General features: G+C 36.6%; 1 protein-coding gene across 6 annotated transcripts in view; it reads left to right on the top strand.

Moving 5' to 3' along the window:
* The window catches only part of MTMR2 (myotubularin related protein 2), an 86,864-nt gene that overhangs the window by 62,341 nt on the left and 5,789 nt on the right, over window positions 1-18,734 (top strand). For all 6 annotated transcript variants that reach the window (XM_008020605.3, XM_008020606.3, XM_038005292.2 and 3 more), the window contains 6 exons: window positions 734-817; window positions 7,606-7,755; window positions 8,505-8,693; window positions 10,477-10,662; window positions 13,157-13,363; window positions 16,576-16,668. In XM_008020605.3, the coding sequence (XP_008018796.1) occupies window positions 734-817; window positions 7,606-7,755; window positions 8,505-8,693; window positions 10,477-10,662; window positions 13,157-13,363; window positions 16,576-16,668 (909 nt within the window). The remainder of the gene's footprint in view (window positions 1-733; window positions 818-7,605; window positions 7,756-8,504; window positions 8,694-10,476; window positions 10,663-13,156; window positions 13,364-16,575; window positions 16,669-18,734) is intronic.

The following is an 18,734-nucleotide window of genomic DNA, read 5'->3' as shown; positions in this document are numbered from 1 at the left end:
CTGATTTCTGAGGTCCAATCCAGCACTAACATTTTATGATTATATGATCTTGCTATTCAGGGTGTTTCCATGATGAAAAGTTGCCTGTTGTCTTCATTAGGATTTGAAATCTCCTTTTTAATTGGGAGCCAGTTAAGACTAGCAATTTGGGAGGTAAGGGTAGGCAAACCCTGAGTTCCCAATATGTGCTACAGATAGTGTTAGACTCCCACGTTTATATCACGTCAATTCTCTGTAGCCTATGGCGGTAGATATTATTTATCCCTGTTTAGCGATGAAAGCCACATCAGGTAAGCAGTTAACTCAAGGGCACAGTTAGTAGGAGTACCATTTGGAATCAACGTTGGTCTTATGACTCCAGTTCAAATTTTTTTTTTGTTTTTGGCATCATAGTTGTTTTTAAATGTAATGTCTTTATTTGAAAGTAAACCTACAAAGGCTACCAAAGATAATCTGAAGGAAATACAATGATATGTTAGTATTTGATAAGTTTTGTTGTCAAGTGTCTTTGCTTTTTTGTATACTTAAAAAATATGTTAAAAAAAATAGATTTTCAAAATTATAAAACAAAAACTATAATAAAACAAAAACTAAAAATCCAAAAAAGGATGCTAATACATAAACTGTTCTTGCAGATAAATAAATGAAAACTTTGGATATATGGATACATTTCTGATTCATTACCTTTGTGAATATCTTTTTTTAGCTCTTACCATTGTTTACTTTTTTGTAGCCTCTTTTTGCTTTTGAATATAAAGAAGTATTCCCTGAAAATGGATGGAAGCTATATGACCCTCTTTTAGAGTATAGAAGGCAGGTATGTACTTTCTTTTCTTTCAATTTTAGTATTTTGTATTCTTTTCATTACAAAGAAAACTGGGTGAACCATGTATGAAAACCAGCATATCTCATACCACAGTAATTCACTACAGTAACAGATTAAAGCAGAATTCAATCTTGAAATCTGTTTTAGTGTATCATTCTTCCTATTCTTCCTTCAGTATACCACTTTCCAAAAAGTCTCTATACTGCATTACTTAAGCCCCATCTAAAATAGTCTTTTCTTTATTTTTAACTTTCCTCCTGTCCACTATGCTTTCTTGAGAATTTAAGACATACTGATTATTTCTTGGTAATCGTTCGATTTGTTATCTAGAATATTCTAGAATTCAAATATGAAAATTCTTGAGCTTTTACTTTTGTATTTAAATTTCAAACATAGCATTTTAATTATAACATTTCTAATTAATTGTGGTTTTACAAAACCACAATAAGTAGAGGTAAAGAACCACCACCAGAGGTATCTAAAGGTATCTAAATGACTTGAAGTGGGGCTTGTTACCGCACTTACATGTGGAAAGTGAAGTTGAAATTTCCTCATTTAGTTATAAAGTTAATTGGCAAAATATGAAATAGAATACAAAATAAATGGGAATCAACTAAAAGCCAAGAGTATACAAGAAACATGTTAGGAGATTTGTGCTAACTCAAAAATCCAGTGTCAGAAGAAGATGACTAAGCAACCAAAAAGTCTAGCAAGTGTCTTTAGAAATTATAAAAATGAGGACTACTCTTTGGGAGTCTGGGAACAAATTGCTGTCCCAGGAGCATTCAGTGTAGAACTTTGGAAAGCAGATGAGGTAACTGTGTCTAAATAAAAGTAAGAAATTATTACTGAAAAGAAAAAATAAGTTAAAGTGTAAATGAACAACTATACCCATACAGAAAGAGAATTATGAGATTAGGAATTGTGACAGTAAGAATAGAGCATTGGCTTCTACATAAAATGGTACAGATGCTTTATGGTCTTTGACTTACTAGATGAATTTGTTGGCTGCTTTTTTTTTTGCAGAGTGAGAAACTGTCTCTGAATCAACTAAAAGGTCTAATGGAGTCAGGACACTAGTTAGAAGCTGTAGTTTTAAGATTTTTTTCTTGGATATATTTTAAGTTTATTACAGAAGAAAATGAAGATGATCTCTTAAAATTAAGGACTAATGATAAAGCATCAGATTATTCACTTTCACCCCTTTAAATTTAAAAAAGGAAGTGGTAATACTTGCATTCTGTACAAAATTCAAAATGTCCAGCAGGGTATACTGAAAGGTAGGTTTTCCTTCCAGGACAACCCTGTGTCCCCCCAGCCATTCTAGTTCCCCTCCCTTTAGGAAATGACATTACTGGTTTCCTGAGTATTTTTTTCAAAGTTTCATGTCTACAAAGCTTGTGTATGTATGTTTGGGTATTGTTTTTTTAAGCATATGGTAGCATGCCATGTACACTCTTCTGTGCTTTTCTTTTTTCATTAATATATTTTGGAGATGGTACCATCTTCAAACATACAGACCTTTCTGTTTTTTTAAATTGAGATATAACTCACATACCATAAAATTTACTATTTTAAAGTATACAGTCCACTGCTTTTTAACATATTCACGAAATTGTGCAGTTACCACCACACTGTAATTCTAGCACATTTAGAAGACTTAGTTTTGAATTTTAGCTCTAGTTCTTACTCTCACACTTGATGTAGGCTCTTGAATGAGTCATTTATGGCACACTGCCTTCATTTTTTACTTGGTGATAGATACCACATTATGGGATGTTTGAAGGATTGGTAATATACAGAAAGGCACTCTGTAAACTGTAAAAATCTATCCAAGTGATGATTATTATATTTATTGCATTGTGAGGCTCTGAAAAACAGGTATCATGACTGGCTTTATCATGTGCTGCCACTAAAGAAATGAAAGCCACATTCATTCAATAGATCTACACTTAATAGTGTTAAAAGAAATTAGACTATATCTCTTCAAAAATGAGCAAAGGCTGGGCACAGTGGCTCAAACCTGTAATCCCAGCATTTTGGGAGGCTGAGACAGGCAGATCACTTGAGCCCAGGAGTTTGAGATCAGCGTGGGCAACATAGTGAAACCCCATCTATACAAAAAAATAAAAATTAGCCAGGTGTGGCATGCACCTGTAGTCCCAGCTACTTGGGAGGCTGAGATGGGAGGACCACCTGAGCCCACGAGATCAAGGCTGTGGTGAGCTATGAATGTGCCACTGCACTCAAGCTTGGGCAACAGTGAGATGCCCCATGTCTCAAAAAATAAGTAAATAAATAAAAATGGGCAAAGCTATTAATAACTGTTTAGGTTTGTCATATAGGAGAATGTTTCTTTAATTTACTCTTGAAGGACATATGCAATATGTAGTGATTATACACAGGACTATGGAATTTGTGGATAAGGCCAAGAAAAATCAAATCATCAGTCTGGGCACAGTGGCTCATACCTGTAATCCCAGCACTTTGGGAGGCCAAGGCGGGGAGGACTGCTCGAGCCCAGGAGTTCGAGACAAGCCTGGGAAACATGGTGAAACCCTGTCTCTACCAAAAATACAAAACTTAGCCAGGTGTGGTGACACATGCTTGTAGTCACAGCTATCCAGGGAGGCTGAGGCAGGAGGATTGATTGAGCCCTGGAGCTCGAGGCTGCAGTGAGCCATGAATGTGCCACTGCACTCCAGCCTTGGTGACAGAGTGAGACCCTGTCTCAAAAAAAAAAAAAAAAGAAAAATAATCAAGTCATGGGTAAAAATCTGTATAAAGATAATGAACAGCCCAGTGCGGTGGTTCACACCTGTAATCCCAGCACTTTGAGAAGCCAAGGTGGGAGGATTGCTTGAGCTCAGGAGTTCAACACCAGCCTGGGCAACATGGTGTAACCCTATCTCTACAAAAAATACAAAAATTAGCCAGGCGTGGTAGTGCGTGCCTGAAGTCCTAGCTACTCTGGAGGCTCATGTGGGAGGATTGCTTGAGCCCTGGAGGTTGAGGCTACAGTGAGCTGTGATTGCACCACTGCAGTCCAGCCTGGTGAAGAGTGCAGAGACCTTATCTCAAGAAATGAACAAAAAAGATAACAAGCATGGTCTCCTGCAGAAATACCCAACAAAAGTTACATGCATTACTTAACAAACTTGGAAAACAGTCACTTCAGTCAAGGGAAACAGAATTTATCCTTAGAACTGGAATGTAAGTAACCAAGAAAGCCATAATCCTTTCAGTTTGTTTGTGTAATAACTTGACCCTGACAAGTGGATACTGAAGGGCAGTGATTTTGTTTGGAGAGTAGATATATACCAAAGATCAACAGTTGTCAGTATATTTTTAGTACTGTCTACAAAGAGAGTGTCAGGGCTAGCCAATTCCAGTTTTCTGCTTGAAAGGCAGTTTTTAGTGAAGATTAGGCATGTCAGCATATCTAAGAATGAGGTAGCCATGAAGGTAATTTAAGTCAGTGGTTCTCATTCCTACCCCACCCTGCTACTTACCTGAATAATGTGACATTCCCCATGAGAACAGTGGTTCTCCTGGTAGTGATTTTACAAGGATATGGGAAGTGGAGTGGGAGACGGGAGTACCTTTCTGAGTTGGGGGAGGGTGCATTAGGCTCTCCGACGTATGCTTCTCAAGTGATCTGACCTTCTTAGCTCTGACTCCATGTTTTCTAAGAAAACTTTGGAAACTGATTTTGCTTCTTATGGAAACTTCCTATGGTTCACTGATGTATTCATTTATGCATTTATCAAATTCATATAATACCTTCTAAATACTAGTGGCTAAAATGTGAAACAAAATGATAAAGTCCAGGTTCCCAAAGAGTTTGTGTTCAATGGAGCATTCAAACAAATAGATTAACAATTACAATATAATGTAATGAATAGTCTGATAGAGCAAGTACTGTAGGGAGAGAACATGAAGCCATCTGGGAGCTGAAAGACGTTTGATATAGACTAGACCAGAGCATACAGTGGCAAGGGAGAAATCTGGAGAAAGCAGGATTGTAGAGGGCTTTGCTAAGTCCGGTAAAGGACTTCATACTTTATATGAAAAGCAATAGGTAGCCATTGATTTTAAGCAGAGGAATGACATAATCCCTTTTGCATCTTAAAAGATTACTGTGGAGGCAGTGTAGAGAATGGATTATAGAGGGACAGGAGAGAAGTGATAATGGCCTGAATTAGGGAAGTGGTGGTAAGAATTGAAAAAAGTGAGCAAACTTCTGTTATTTCCGGAGGCAAAAATCATAGAAATTGGTCACTGACTGGATGTAAGGGATAAGGGAGAGGGAGGAGTTAAACAATAACCAAGTTTCTTGGATGAATACCATCTCTTTAAACTTGCCAATTCACTGTACTTTTTAGTATAGCATGTGAAAATATACATACGTATATATAAAACATATATACGTATATATAAAATAGGAAATATATAAGAATATATTCACATGCTATACGAAAAAGTACAGGGAATTGTGTGTGTGTGTATATATATTATATATAAGTTTTAAGATGGAATCTCGCTGTGTCATCCAGGCTAGAGTGCAGTGGCGTGATCTTACCTCACTGCAACCTTCACCTCCTGGGTTCAAGCAATTCTCCTGCCTCAGCTTCCCAAGTAGCTGGGATTACAGGCATGAGTCACCATTCCCGGCTAAGTTTTGTATAATAGAAATGGGGTTTCATCTGTGTTGGCCAGGCTGGTCTTGAACTCCTGACCTCTAGTGATCTGCCTGCCTCAGCCTCCCAAAGTGCTGGGATTACAGGCGTGAGCCACCATGCCCGGCCAGCACGTGAATATTTAGTTAAAAACCTCTAATTAAGCCTTTTACTTGTGGAAATAAGTCATGGGTAAAAATCTGTATAAAGATAATGAGCAGCCTGGTGCAGGGTTTAACTTTCATCTTAAAGTTGTCCAGAATATCTGAAGTCAAGGAAATCAGAAGGGAGGGAAAGATGTAGACCATAGGGAGCAAGATGGGACCAGGCTAATTATATGGGGTAAACAGGATGTAAGGTACTAATGAAAGAACGGTTAGGGATAAATAGAAGCGCTATTGAGAGTGTTTGCTGGAAGGGAATTTTCTTTCTTAATTTTAACATCCTTCTGGGTGTTTAGCAACAGTTTGAGAAATACTTTTTTAAAGGAGAGTACATTCTGCTCTTTGAGATTTTTACAACAATTTAGTGAACTAGGATAGTAAATTTTTCTTGAGGAATAATGTACTTTTATATAAAAAGGACAGATTTGGAATGGTCATGGAATTCTCTACTACTTCCTAATGTATAGCTTTGGCCAAATTACAAACTGTGCCATAGTTTCTTTATGAAATGAAGTTAATGAAACCTGAGTATAGTAAAATATATCTGTGTTTGGGTGTAAAGAGGCTGGCAAAGTGCCTACACATAATAGATGCTCAGTAAATGTATTTTTCACTTTCAATTCTTTTTGTTTGATAAGAATTTTCAGAGATCATAAAATTTAAAAGATTTTCTTAAGTCCAATCATTTAATAGCTGAATTTTTTATACAGTGAAGGATGGAAAATTTCAGTTGTCTTATTAAGTAATCCTATAATGTGAAGTACTACATTATAAAATAGCAGATGTTGAGGAAGCACGAGAGCTCAATAGTTGATATATTTTTAAAAAATTGTTTTAAACATTTTTCTTGCCTGTTGCCTTTTATTTTGCCTTGCATGCCTCCCTTACTTTTCTAATATATTTTAGATTAGCAAAATCCATTAGTACCTGAGTGAAAAATGTACTTCACGTATATAAGTGATAGCTTTGTATGCAGTACTCTGGTGGACACTTGGTGCCTGACTTCTGATATTTCTTTGTATAGATGAATGGCAACAAAGTCAATCATCCAAACTGAATAAGACCCTGCACTTTGGGAGGCCAAGGCAGGCGGATCACCTGAGGTCAGGAGTTCACGACCAGCCTGACCAACATGGTGAAACACTGTCTCTACCAAAAATACAAAATTAGCCAGGCGTGGTGGCGCATGCCTGTAATCCCAGCTACTGGGGAGGCTGAGGCAAGAGAATCGCTGGAACCCGGGAGGCAGAGGTTGCAGTGAGCCAAGATCACATCATTGCACTCCAGCCTGGGCAACAAGAGTGAAACTCTGTCTCCAAAAAAAAAAAAAAAACGAACATTTGGCCAGGTGTGGTGGCTCACGGCTATAATCCCAGCACTTTGGGAGGCCAAAGCAGGTGGATCACGAGGTCAGGAGATTGAGACCATCCTGGCCAACCCTGTCTCTACTAAAAATACAAAAATTAGCCCAGCACGGTGACGTACGCCTGTAGTCCCAGCTACTCAGGAGGCTGAGGCAGGAGAGTCACTTGAACCCGGGAGGCAGAGGTTGCAATGAGCTGAGATCGCACCATTGCACTCCAGCCTGGGCAACAGAGCGAGACTCTGTCTCAAAAAAAGAATAGAACATTTGAAGTATTAATGTTTCCTCCTTCCTCCTGAATATGCTTAGCACAAGCCTACACTCAGTATTTAGTGAATTAATGTCTGTTATATTAACATCAAATTGGGAATTGGGTTCCACAAATGAATACATATCCCTATATCAGAATATCTAATCCTAAAAGCCTGGTACCACAGGCTGACAACAGCTATCCCAACACTTTAGCAGATGGACAGTAGAGGTCAGAGAGATTGAACAGGATGACTTCTGTCCTGGTGTCGTTTAATATTTTAGTTAGATAGTAATTTGTCTTATATTTCATTTCACATGTAGGGAATTCCAAATGAAAGCTGGAGAATAACAAAGATAAATGAACGATATGAACTTTGTGATACATACCCTGCCCTCCTGGTCGTGCCAGCAAATATTCCTGACGAAGAATTAAAGAGAGTGGGATCCTTCAGATCAAGAGGCCGTATCCCAGTAAGTAGGAAGTTTGGAGTTTGGATGAGCCTTTGCAAGTGCTTTTTTACTCAATGTAATGCTGAGATTTATGAGTGGGAGAATGGATTCAGGATATAAATAGCTACAGCAGCAGGTCTTTCGTGGGGATATTGGAGATTGATTTATTTAGTAAAGTTAAAACTAGAGGAAAGACTTAGAATCTAAGAGGCTTCCGGAGAGTGTGATATGGGTATTAGATAAACTGCACAGAATTGCATGATTCTTCACTGAAAAGCAAAGTTTGCTGTGTATTAGTCACTATTTATCTTATTGTATATTCTTTAGTCACGGTGATAAATGTTCTTTTTTGTTTTAAGTCCTAGAAAGAACACCTTACAAATTTATAACTGGATCTTAGAAAGATGAGCTTAAATAATTTTAGGTACAAAATTCATAGATTCTAAAGGCTTTTAGAACTGAGCAGTTTTGCTAATATATTAAGTGGGGTTTACTTAGCCCTGTTTCAAAGTATTTTTTCCAGGAGGTAACATTTCCCAGTAATCAACAACTTTCCTAAATCAGTATCTGACTAAAGAATTAGACCAAGTTTTCCACATGCCAGAATTGGCTTGAAAGAAAGGCGATAATTTTTCCTAGCAGCCCCAGATGTCCTTTCATGGCCAGGCTTTGGATCCAATTAGAAAGCAGAGATTTACTGAGTACTGTTTTTGAGAATTATAAACAGAGAAGTATGCAAAAGGTGTGCTACCTTTTTTTTCCTCATTAAGGTTTTATCATGGATTCATCCTGAAAGTCAAGCCACAGTCACTCGGTGTAGCCAGCCCATGGTTGGAGTGAGTGGAAAGCGAAGCAAAGAAGATGAAAAATACCTTCAAGCTATCATGGATTCCAATGCCCAATCTCACAAAATCTTTATATTTGATGCCCGGCCAAGTGTTAATGCTGTTGCCAACAAGGTCAGATGGTCTCTTAGTAATTATGATTATAATTACGGTTTCATGGATCAGCTGAGTTTGGCAGGGCCACAGTGTAGTAAAAAGGGCTCAAGCTCTACACTGGTAAAGATACAGGTTCTAGTCTTGGCTCTTCAACTTGATGGTGTGATTTTGAGTTATTTAACCTCTTTAGACCTCAGTTTGTTTATTGGTAAAAATGAGAATAATAGTTAACAGTGTTGTTTTGGGAGCAAGCATCATTTAATAAAAAATAATGCATAACCTTGTGCTTACTTACATAATAACTAGGTGTTCAGTTATTCTGAGTTTCCCACTTCTCCAAATTTGACAACTGAGTTTATGACTCACTGAAGTCCCTGTATAGTTCTGCTCTAGGAATAGCAAACTAGTGTTCTCAGTGACTAGTGGTGCCCTCTTCTGACCGTCCTCCACCTGAACAAGTTATTCAGAATGACGAACTGACAGTCAGCTGTAGCTGATTGTTCCAGCAGAATAAATATTAGCATTGTGGAAATTGAAATTTTGGTTCAGTTGACCAAATCTATAGGAGGAGGGAAGGAGAGAGAAGACATAACAACTTGACTACAGCAGCAGGTACCATTACTGAAAAGTGCTCATCTTTTCAAGTGTACATTTCAGTGCTTTTAGTATATTCACAAAGTTGTACAACCATCACCACTACCTGATTCCAGGACATTTTCATTCTATGTGTTTCTGTGACAGGTTCTGTATAGTTGTTACCACTGCTGTCTTTCTAGAATGTTGCAACAAATTTGAATTGAAAGTTCCTGTCTTATTCCCACTCTTCAGAAGTAATCCTTGTTAACAGGAATCCATTGAAACACTGTTAATTCTATAATTGTGCCAAATGATTTCCCACTCTCAGTGTCAGAAAGGAAGCTGAACTTCTGTTCTTTCAGTAATTTGTTGCTGTTTATGAGTTCGTGGGTTCTGTTGTTTTCAAAGACGTGGGTCATATGATCACTTAATTTTATATAATTATATTTGCTGCTCCAGTATTTTCCTAATTTGTTTCTATTAGGGCTCTAAGAAGTATGATTTTACACATGAGTTAGGTAGAAGATAGAGTATTTTATTCATGAAATATAAAAAGATTAAGTCCAGAAAAATTAGGTTCTTCTTTCTAGCCATAGCTTATTTTGAACACCAAATATTTTCTCATTCTATTCTGTAGATGTAGATTTAAGTCTTTGAGAACATTCATGATGATAGCATTCTGTGCTTTTATACTTGTTCTTTTTATTTAAAAAGAATTATGTGGTTAAAAAAGAAGCAGGTCATTTTGATTGCAAAGTTTATTTCTTAGATATGAAGATTAAAATGAGGTGAAGAGGCAGGGAGGTGAAGAAGCATAGGTAAACCAGACATGCGGTCGCAGCACCTGAAACTTATAGTCTGGTAATTTCAGTATATATGAAAGGAAGTCTTCTGTAAGAACTTATGCTTGGGTAGAACTTGAAGTATGGGATGGGAAAATTTAGTGCTTTACAATGTTTAAGTACCCTCATATGTGTTTCACATTTAATTTTAATAACGGGCCACATGAGCAAGTCAGAGTACGTATATATTCATTTGGTAAAGAAGAACATGAGGAAGTGAGTGGTTGTGCTAAATAAGTTGTCCTGAGCCATCCACATTTTCCCGTGGAGTTTTCCTGGTCTCCAGTAATATGTATCATCTTTTATGCTATTGGATATTTTATGTCACTTGTCCACAGATGTGCATTCATTTATGATTTTCCATGATGTGTGCTTTTTTCCAGGCAAAGGGTGGAGGTTATGAAAGTGAAGATGCCTATCAAAATGCTGAACTAGTTTTTCTGGATATTCACAATATTCATGTTATGAGAGAATCTTTACGAAAACTTAAGGAGATTGTGTACCCCAACATTGAGGAAACTCACTGGTTGTCTAACTTGGAATCTACTCATTGGCTAGAACATATTAAGGTGGGTGTGTGTTACTATATCCCAAACAAAGACTTTCTCTACCCCTTTGTTTATATTAGCTTTTAATATTAACAATGAAAAATGGGTAAATGCTTTGATACTTGGAATTACTACTGAATTTTAATGTTTGAATGAATTGGTTTTTTATACTGTGCATTTGGTTCTGTTGTACTTCTTTCGTTCCCCCTGCCATCCTATCTGAATTCGAACCATCCTTCAGATTCTAGTTCATATTTCATTTCTTCATAGTCTTCCCAGATTACATCCTTTTCCATTTTCTCTGAACTCTTTACCCTGTCTTTCTATCTAGTCAGGAACTAGCCTGTACTTTGTTTCCTTTTGTGTGTCAACCAATGTATATTGCTATTTATGAAGACCAAGACTAGGTATATCCTATATATATATTTTTGTCTTCTCAGGAGCTAGGGCAGCACTATCTGTGAATAGGTACCCAGTAAATATTAGTTGCATGATATGTGAAAACCATTCTGATCAGGAAAATGAGGTGGAGTGGTTGCATGAGCCACACTGAGTGCTAAGTCATTTGCAGAGCATATGTCAGTGCTAATTTACCTAACATGCTAATATAGTTATCATATTTTCAGATATGGTCTGTCAGTAACATAACTCACCAAAATATAGACTTATGTAACCACATATATAAATATTATGAGGTAATGGGAAATGCAATCTTTCATGATAAGAACAATACTTCTACTCACATTAAAATCTCTGAAGTTCAGACAGAATTGAAGAGAAAACCAAACTGAGTTAAGAATTTTAAATAGACCACTTTTATTATTGTTTCCCTTTGAGAAGCTTAGAAGCTTGAAAATCACAAAGTGTAAACACTACTCAGCATGTTCATGTGGCCCATTTATTAAATTATGTGATGTGCAAATATACAGTCTTAGGCTTGATTTGGAACTAACATAAATCTCTGTGTTTGATTCTGAAAACTCCAAGTATTTAATTTGCAGCTACAACATGGTCTCTAAAAGGCTGGCTATAACAGAATCAAATTTCCCTAGAGGTATAAGACATATAGTTGGGCTAAACTACTTTATTCTCCCCCAATCCTTATCACACCAAGAAAGTTTATTCACTCAATCCCTCTCTTCTGGTCTCTGTTCAAATATCACCTAAGAGAGGCCTTTCCCCGCCTCTTTACAAAATAAGAGTTCTACCAGCACTCCCTATAACTTCTATGGAGGGTTTTCCCTTATTGCCACTGGTATACTGTATATTTCCTTGTTTATTTGTGACTGGTGGGCCTCGCCCAAATAGAATGTAAACTTCAGTAAGCAGGAACTTTGTTCTCTGCTGTATGGCCTGTGCCTAGAGCAGCATCTACCTTCTAGTAATGGACTCCATGAATGTTTATTTAACGAATGAATGAACGATTACTACTTTGGATAACTCTTCCTGACCAATCGTAACTAAACCTTTGGGTTAGTGATTCTTAACTTTGTATATGCACTAGAATTATAGGTGAAATTTATTTAAAATACTGAATTAGGATCATTGGAGAATGGGGTCTAGGCACTTCAGGCTTACAAATGCCTCCGATATCCTGATGTCAAGATCATCATAGTACCCCATTTCCAGAATATGCTAATAGCTGTGATCGAGGGGAGGTTACGATATTTCCAAGCTTAATAATCTGTTTTCTTTCATTCTCATCTGTGTAGGTAGAACTATACTGTTTTTCAAGTATAATACGATATGGCCATTGCAGGGAAGAATAGGCTGTACTGTCCTTTTTTTTTAAAGATACCATACTTTTGTGTTTCTTTTTTGGTTATATCTAATTATTTTTAATAATTTAGTTTTAACTCAAGATTGATTTCAGAAAAGGTAAGTTATTTTGTAAAGGATTTCTGCATATTTAAAAAAATAAGAACTTAAGTTATTTTAAATAACAGATTGACATATTAATCTGTGAATTTTCATGCATAGTGTTACAGAAAAGTAGCTCACTCTAAAGTTTATAGTATGCTTGCTGTATGCTTTGTGACATAAAAATCTTTAGTCAAAACAATACAATAAATGCTATAGAATATTTCAAAGGAGATCCAGTATTATTGCTTTCAGGTACTTGTCCCAATTTGGTTTCAGTAAGCGTTGTTTCAAATCATAAAAAAGCTTCCATCTCCGTATCAATTATTTTTATTTAAATAGATGATGGAATATTTGATGATTCTTAGAAACAGATCTCTTTAGAACTTTTCTAAGAAGAATCTTACACCATGATTTATTTAGCACCCAAAGGTACTTTTTATTTGGCTATTTCATTGGGCAAATTAATAGGAGTCAACAATTATGAGGTTTTTCTAGTTTTAAAAGCAAAATTTATATATCTTCTACCATTTAAAAAAATTATTCTTAGGAAGGGACAAATGTTTTTCCTCGTGTTATTGAAATAGTGATCCCTCATAAGCTGTATTAGTAAATTTTGAAGAAGGAAGTATTTATTAAAAAATCTGTTTTCCAGCTTATTCTTGCAGGGGCTCTTAGGATTGCTGACAAGGTAGAATCAGGGAAGACGTCTGTGGTAGTGCATTGCAGTGATGGCTGGGATCGCACAGCTCAGCTCACTTCCCTTGCCATGCTCATGCTGGATGGATACTATCGAACTATCCGAGGATTTGAAGTCCTTGTAGAGAAAGAATGGCTAAGTTTTGGACATCGATTTCAACTAGTAAGTAAGGAACCTTGACTTTTGATACCAAGGCATGTGAAAAAAAAAGTTTTTTAAAATAAGATATTCTTCGAAATTATCATTTATCTAGTGGGGCAAACGTTTTTGCTTGTTTTGGAAAGCATTAGGATATCCCTAACATGACTAGTCTGGAGCCAGAGCTAGCTATTTGTCAAGCATCTGACCCGGTCTTTTCTGTGATCTCCACTGGGAAACATCAGATGTATCATTCAGTGATTATCCATGGGTGTTTCTGGGCAGGTGTTTTCCTAAGTAATTGAAAAACTTTTAGAAGGGTCTTTACCCAGATGCTGTCTGTAATGTTAACCTTTAGTATCCAGTAGTTACCAGAGTATACTAGCAGTGTTTATAATACAGTGTCCCTTGGTATATGTGGGGGCTTGGTTCCCAGACCCCATGAATAGACCAAAATCCACACATACTCAAGTTCTGAAGCTGGCCCTGCAGGGACCATGTAAAGTCGGCCCTCTGTGTATGTGGGTTCCGCATCCCTAAATCTGCATGTAAGTGGACCTGTGCAGTTCTAACTGTGGTGTTCAAGGGTCAACTGTAACTTGAAAGGAACAGACATTTAAAGTTAGTCTGCTCTTTTGAACTTGAACTGTTAAATAAAATTGGGCACCTGGGGTGTTTATTCAGATGGCTCACATTTTGCCGCTCTCTACACAATGTACTTATCATGAAATGGCCATTTAAAACAAACTCTTACTTCAAAGAATAAAGTTTTAGTCAGCCAAAGCTGCACATGTTCATATAAATGTGATCAAAATCAAACATTTTGGGGTGTTTGAAGTTGCTATGGATTCCTAAATTGCTGACTCTGGTAACCTACTCCCCCCTCTTTTTTTTTCCTAGTTATATTCTGAAAATAGAATTTTGACAGTTAAAGGGCACCCAGGCAAGAGGATTTGCTCACAAGGTTAATGTAATGATTCTCAAACTTTTTGGTTTTAGGACCCCCTTTACATTGTTAACAATTATGGATAGCTTTTTTTTCCTAACTCCCCAAACTTGTCACCCAGAGAACTTTATGTGAATTATATCTATCAATATTTGCCATATTGAAAATTAAATTTAAAAAAATTTAAAAATATTTCCTAATTTAGGAAATAAGCCTATTATATATTAACAGAAATAATATTTAAATGGAAAAATAGTTTCCAAAACAAAAAGTTTAATGAAAAGACTGGCATCGTTTTACTTTTACAAATTTAATGAGTTTGGCTTAATAGAAGATAGCTGAATTTTATATTTATTTTTACCTTCAATCTGTTTTGTGAGTTTTAAGTATATGAAGAAAATCTAACCACATACAGATATGTAAGTGGAAAAGCAGAAAGTATTTTAATAGCTTTTTCAGGGAATTGTAGATATTCTTCTTTGATACTATGCCAGAACTTGATAAATGGTAGTTTCTTAGAGGTTAGTTGTTATATGGAATCCAAAATCAAATTAATGAATTTTTTAATCATTAAATTCCATTGGTCTCGCTTCCATTTTGAATAGATCTTTTACCCATGTGTGGTTTTGTAACATCACATATTGGTTATTTGGAAAGTACTGGCTTATTGAGTTACACAAATCTTCCAAATGTAAATGCATTTTGTCATATAATACCATAAAATCACAGTTGTTAATCACCACCATTGATTTTGTCAGAAAAGCCTTCAAGTATTTTTAAGCTCATTACGGTGAGCAAAAGTTCTCCAAAAATTCAGTTTTCACTCAAAAGCTTGAATATTTTCGTTGACAACAAATACTGTCAGTTGTTTTCCTTTCAGTGATAATTCACATTGTACATTTTCAAAAAAAACTTTTTAAGTCTTTCTAAGCACAGTGCATATATTGATTTCTCTTTCAAGTAAAAATGATGAGAAAGTTCTATCTCCTATCATACTACGTGCAGCAGCAAAGAGTTACACATATTTACCGTTTTGTCACACAGGCCATTAAAAAAAGTGTACTTAAGGGATGAGATTTAATAAAGTTAGTAATTTTTGCTGTCTGGTTAAGCACACTGGCATAAGAAAAATCGATTTTTTTCCTTTCTTTAACTGCGAGTGTCTGGTGGTAGAATACAGTGGGTACAAATGCAGTTTTAATTACAAGCATTGCCCTGCTTGATGCCTGCAGAGGCACCAGAATTTTTATCCTTCATAACTTATGCATCATTAGTGCAAATGCCAACACACTGAAAAAGGTAAATAATGTCTTAATAAATTATGAAAATAGTTTTGACTTCACAGCCCTTGGATGTTTGTGACCACACTTTTAGAATGTCTGCTTTGGGGTAAGGAGCAGGATTCTGTTTTCAGTTATCTGAGTCAAAGGTCCTCAGAGGAAATAACTGAGAAACTAGGTAGATGACTGCATGCTTGAAGGGTGGATGTCAAGCATTTTTGGCAGGTTTTCTAAGATGTGTGCTAATACGGTTCCTCCTAATGAAGACACATCAGCGCTAAGATACGATGGGGTACCCTTCACTCACTGGTCAAGGTATTAACAGAGAGTGGTGCTTTCTGAGGCCAGTGTCCATGTAACTTATTTCTCAAAGAGAGAAATTAAAATCTCTAGGACAAAAATCTGGCCTCTGAGTTCTGACTGCTTCCATCTTTTATTAGCAACCTTTTTAGGATCTGGGTTTATTAAACAGAGTAGTAATTCGTATTACAAGCACTTGTGTAAGAAAATATCTCAGCAGTTTGCACATCAAAATGTTAATAGATTTCTGCTTGGCAGGCTAGTGGGTGATTTTTTACTTACTTTGCAATGCTCTTTAAAAGACTGAAAAATTTTATGTATTTGAGACAGGGCCTCGCTTTGTCATCTAGGTTGGAGTGCAGTGGTGCGATCATAGTTCACCATAGCCTTGTACTTTTGGGCTCAAGCCAGCCTCCCACCTTAGCCTCCTGAACAGCTAGGACTACAGGTGCATGCCACCAGGCCTGGCTTTTAAAAATTTTTTGTAGAGATGGAGTCTTGCTATGTTGCCCAGACCCATCTCAAATTCCTGGGTTCAAGTGATCCTTCCACCACAGCCTCCCAAAGTGTTGGGATTACAGGTGTGAACCACAGAACCTGACTTTGAAAATTTTTAGACTATTGACCAATTATTATTTTTTAAAAAAATTATTTCCACCAAAACATGAAAACTCCCCCAAAGTTCATATATTTCACTCTTTTTGCTTCAGAGAGTTGGCCATGGAGATAAGAACCATGCAGATGCAGACAGATCGCCTGTTTTTCTTCAATTTATTGACTGTGTCTGGCAGATGACAAGACAGGTAATTTATCTGGCCTATCTATTCTTATACATCTCTCCTTTCAGTTTTCCTGTCAGAGTGGGGAGATATGGTCACTGATTATCCTATAGATCATTAAATGGAAATTCTTGTAACATCTCCATGTCCATGTGAGAGCTATTATTTATTGTCACATTATGAATCAGGTTAAAGATTAACACTTAACAGTTTTATTCTATTAGCATTTCAATGAGTAGCATTGATAATAACTCCCAAGAGATTTTATCCTTTGTTTTGAACAAATAGTGTTAAACAGGCTTACCTAGAAGCTCATTTATATATTGGTAAGAGTGGAGATAAAATAAGCTAGGTATCACAAGCCAAAATCAAATCTTTTAAGTAACTTTAACTGTTAATTTTTTAAAAAATTTCCATCTGCTCGTTCTGAAAATTTGTATTTTAAGGGAAAAATGTTTATATAGGAAGCATAACAAGGGAGGCACATATTACATTCAGTTCTTTTTATTTTTTGGCATGGAACGAGCTATTATGGCTTTTAGAACTTCTAACAAATTTGAAATATTAATATAAATGAATTTAATCTTTTAGAAAGAGCAGAGGGGACTGAGAAAACACCTGGTTTACTGTGAGATCACTTTATTAATGAGGCAAGGGGTCACTGTCTTAAAAAGATGATTTAATTCTGACTCAAGAAAAACCATCTGGAAACCCTGTTGAATGCAGCTCATTGGGAGGTAATTATTTACCTAGGGCTTTATTAGACCCCAAAACAACTGGAAGTCTGAATTGTTTGCACTGAGATTGCCATATGAATTTAAAGTAGGGCAAGTGCTGGCTCTGCTTGGCTTTGGATCATATTTATTTAGGAGCATATTTTTAGCTTCAATAAAATACTATTTCAGTAAAAGAAAATGAATGGTAATCAGGTGAAATAATCAATTATATATTTAATAGTCCATTGCCTCCATAAGCATTTCTGCATGGGTGAATTATTTAGAAACATGTTGGGTTAAATGAAGCATTTTCGTAGCTATGACTACAATATGATGAGACTAGTGTTTTAGCATATATACTGAAAAGGTGTATGCAATTCAGTTTTGGTTTATAAATCAGACCTGCAGTATGTTGGGAGGTAGGAGGGAGAGGTGCTATATACCTAGTTTAACAATGTTTAGTTCTTTTATTGGATTAGGTTTGACTTTTTCCTTTGGAATTGGCTTTGAGGCAGTGTGTCAACTACGTAAGTCCCTACAATCCTTTTTTGGATATGTGACCCAAAACACTAGGACCCCACTTTTGACTATTACCATATTCAGTTTTAAATAACCTTTGACTGTTGGCAAAAATCAGATTCGCCATAAAAGGAGTAGGAAAGCTCTTTGAAACCGTGGTATTGTTGATGGTTGTGTGTACTGCTTTCCAAAGTGAATACCTTGAAGGAAACGATGTGTTTGAATATCAGTTCTGATATGTTTGTTAGAAAAAAAGCACATTTACCAATTTCTTGCAAAGAAGAGTACATGATGGCCGGGCGCGGTGGCTCAAGCCTGTAATCCCAGCACTTTGGGAGGCCGAGATGGGCGGATCACGAGTTCAGGAGATCGAGACCATCCTGGCTAACCCGGTGAAACCCCGTCTCTACTAAAAAATACAAAAAACTAGCCGGGCGAGGCAGCGGGCGCCTGTAGTCCCAGCTACTCGGGAGGCTGAGGCAGGAGAATGGCGTGGGCCCGGGAGGCGGAGCTTGCAGTGAGCTGAGATCCGGCCACTGCACTCCGGCCTGGGCGACAGAGTGAGACTCCGTCTCAAAAAAAAAAAAAAAAAAAAAAAAAAAAAAAAAAAAAAAAAAAAAAAAAAGGGAAGAAGGGAAGAGTACATGATAATCTATAGCCAACCACCCTGAATGCACTCATCTCATCTGATTTTGGAAGCTAAGCAGGGTCAGGCCTTGTGAGCACTTGGATGGGAGAAGAGTACATCATAATACATTTCTTCCTTAGTAATTTTAATTTTGTTAACTTTTTATATGCTCTATCTAAAAGTAGTTTAACTCTAATTTTGACATGGCACTAAATAAAAGAAAATCA

The sequence above is a fragment of the Chlorocebus sabaeus genome, chromosome 1 (assembly GCF_047675955.1).
Source record: "Chlorocebus sabaeus isolate Y175 chromosome 1, mChlSab1.0.hap1, whole genome shotgun sequence".
In the NCBI taxonomy this organism is placed as follows: Eukaryota; Metazoa; Chordata; class Mammalia; order Primates; family Cercopithecidae; genus Chlorocebus; species Chlorocebus sabaeus.
Note: the sequence above shows the minus strand (reverse complement) of the source record. Positions and strands in the feature narration are given on the sequence as shown.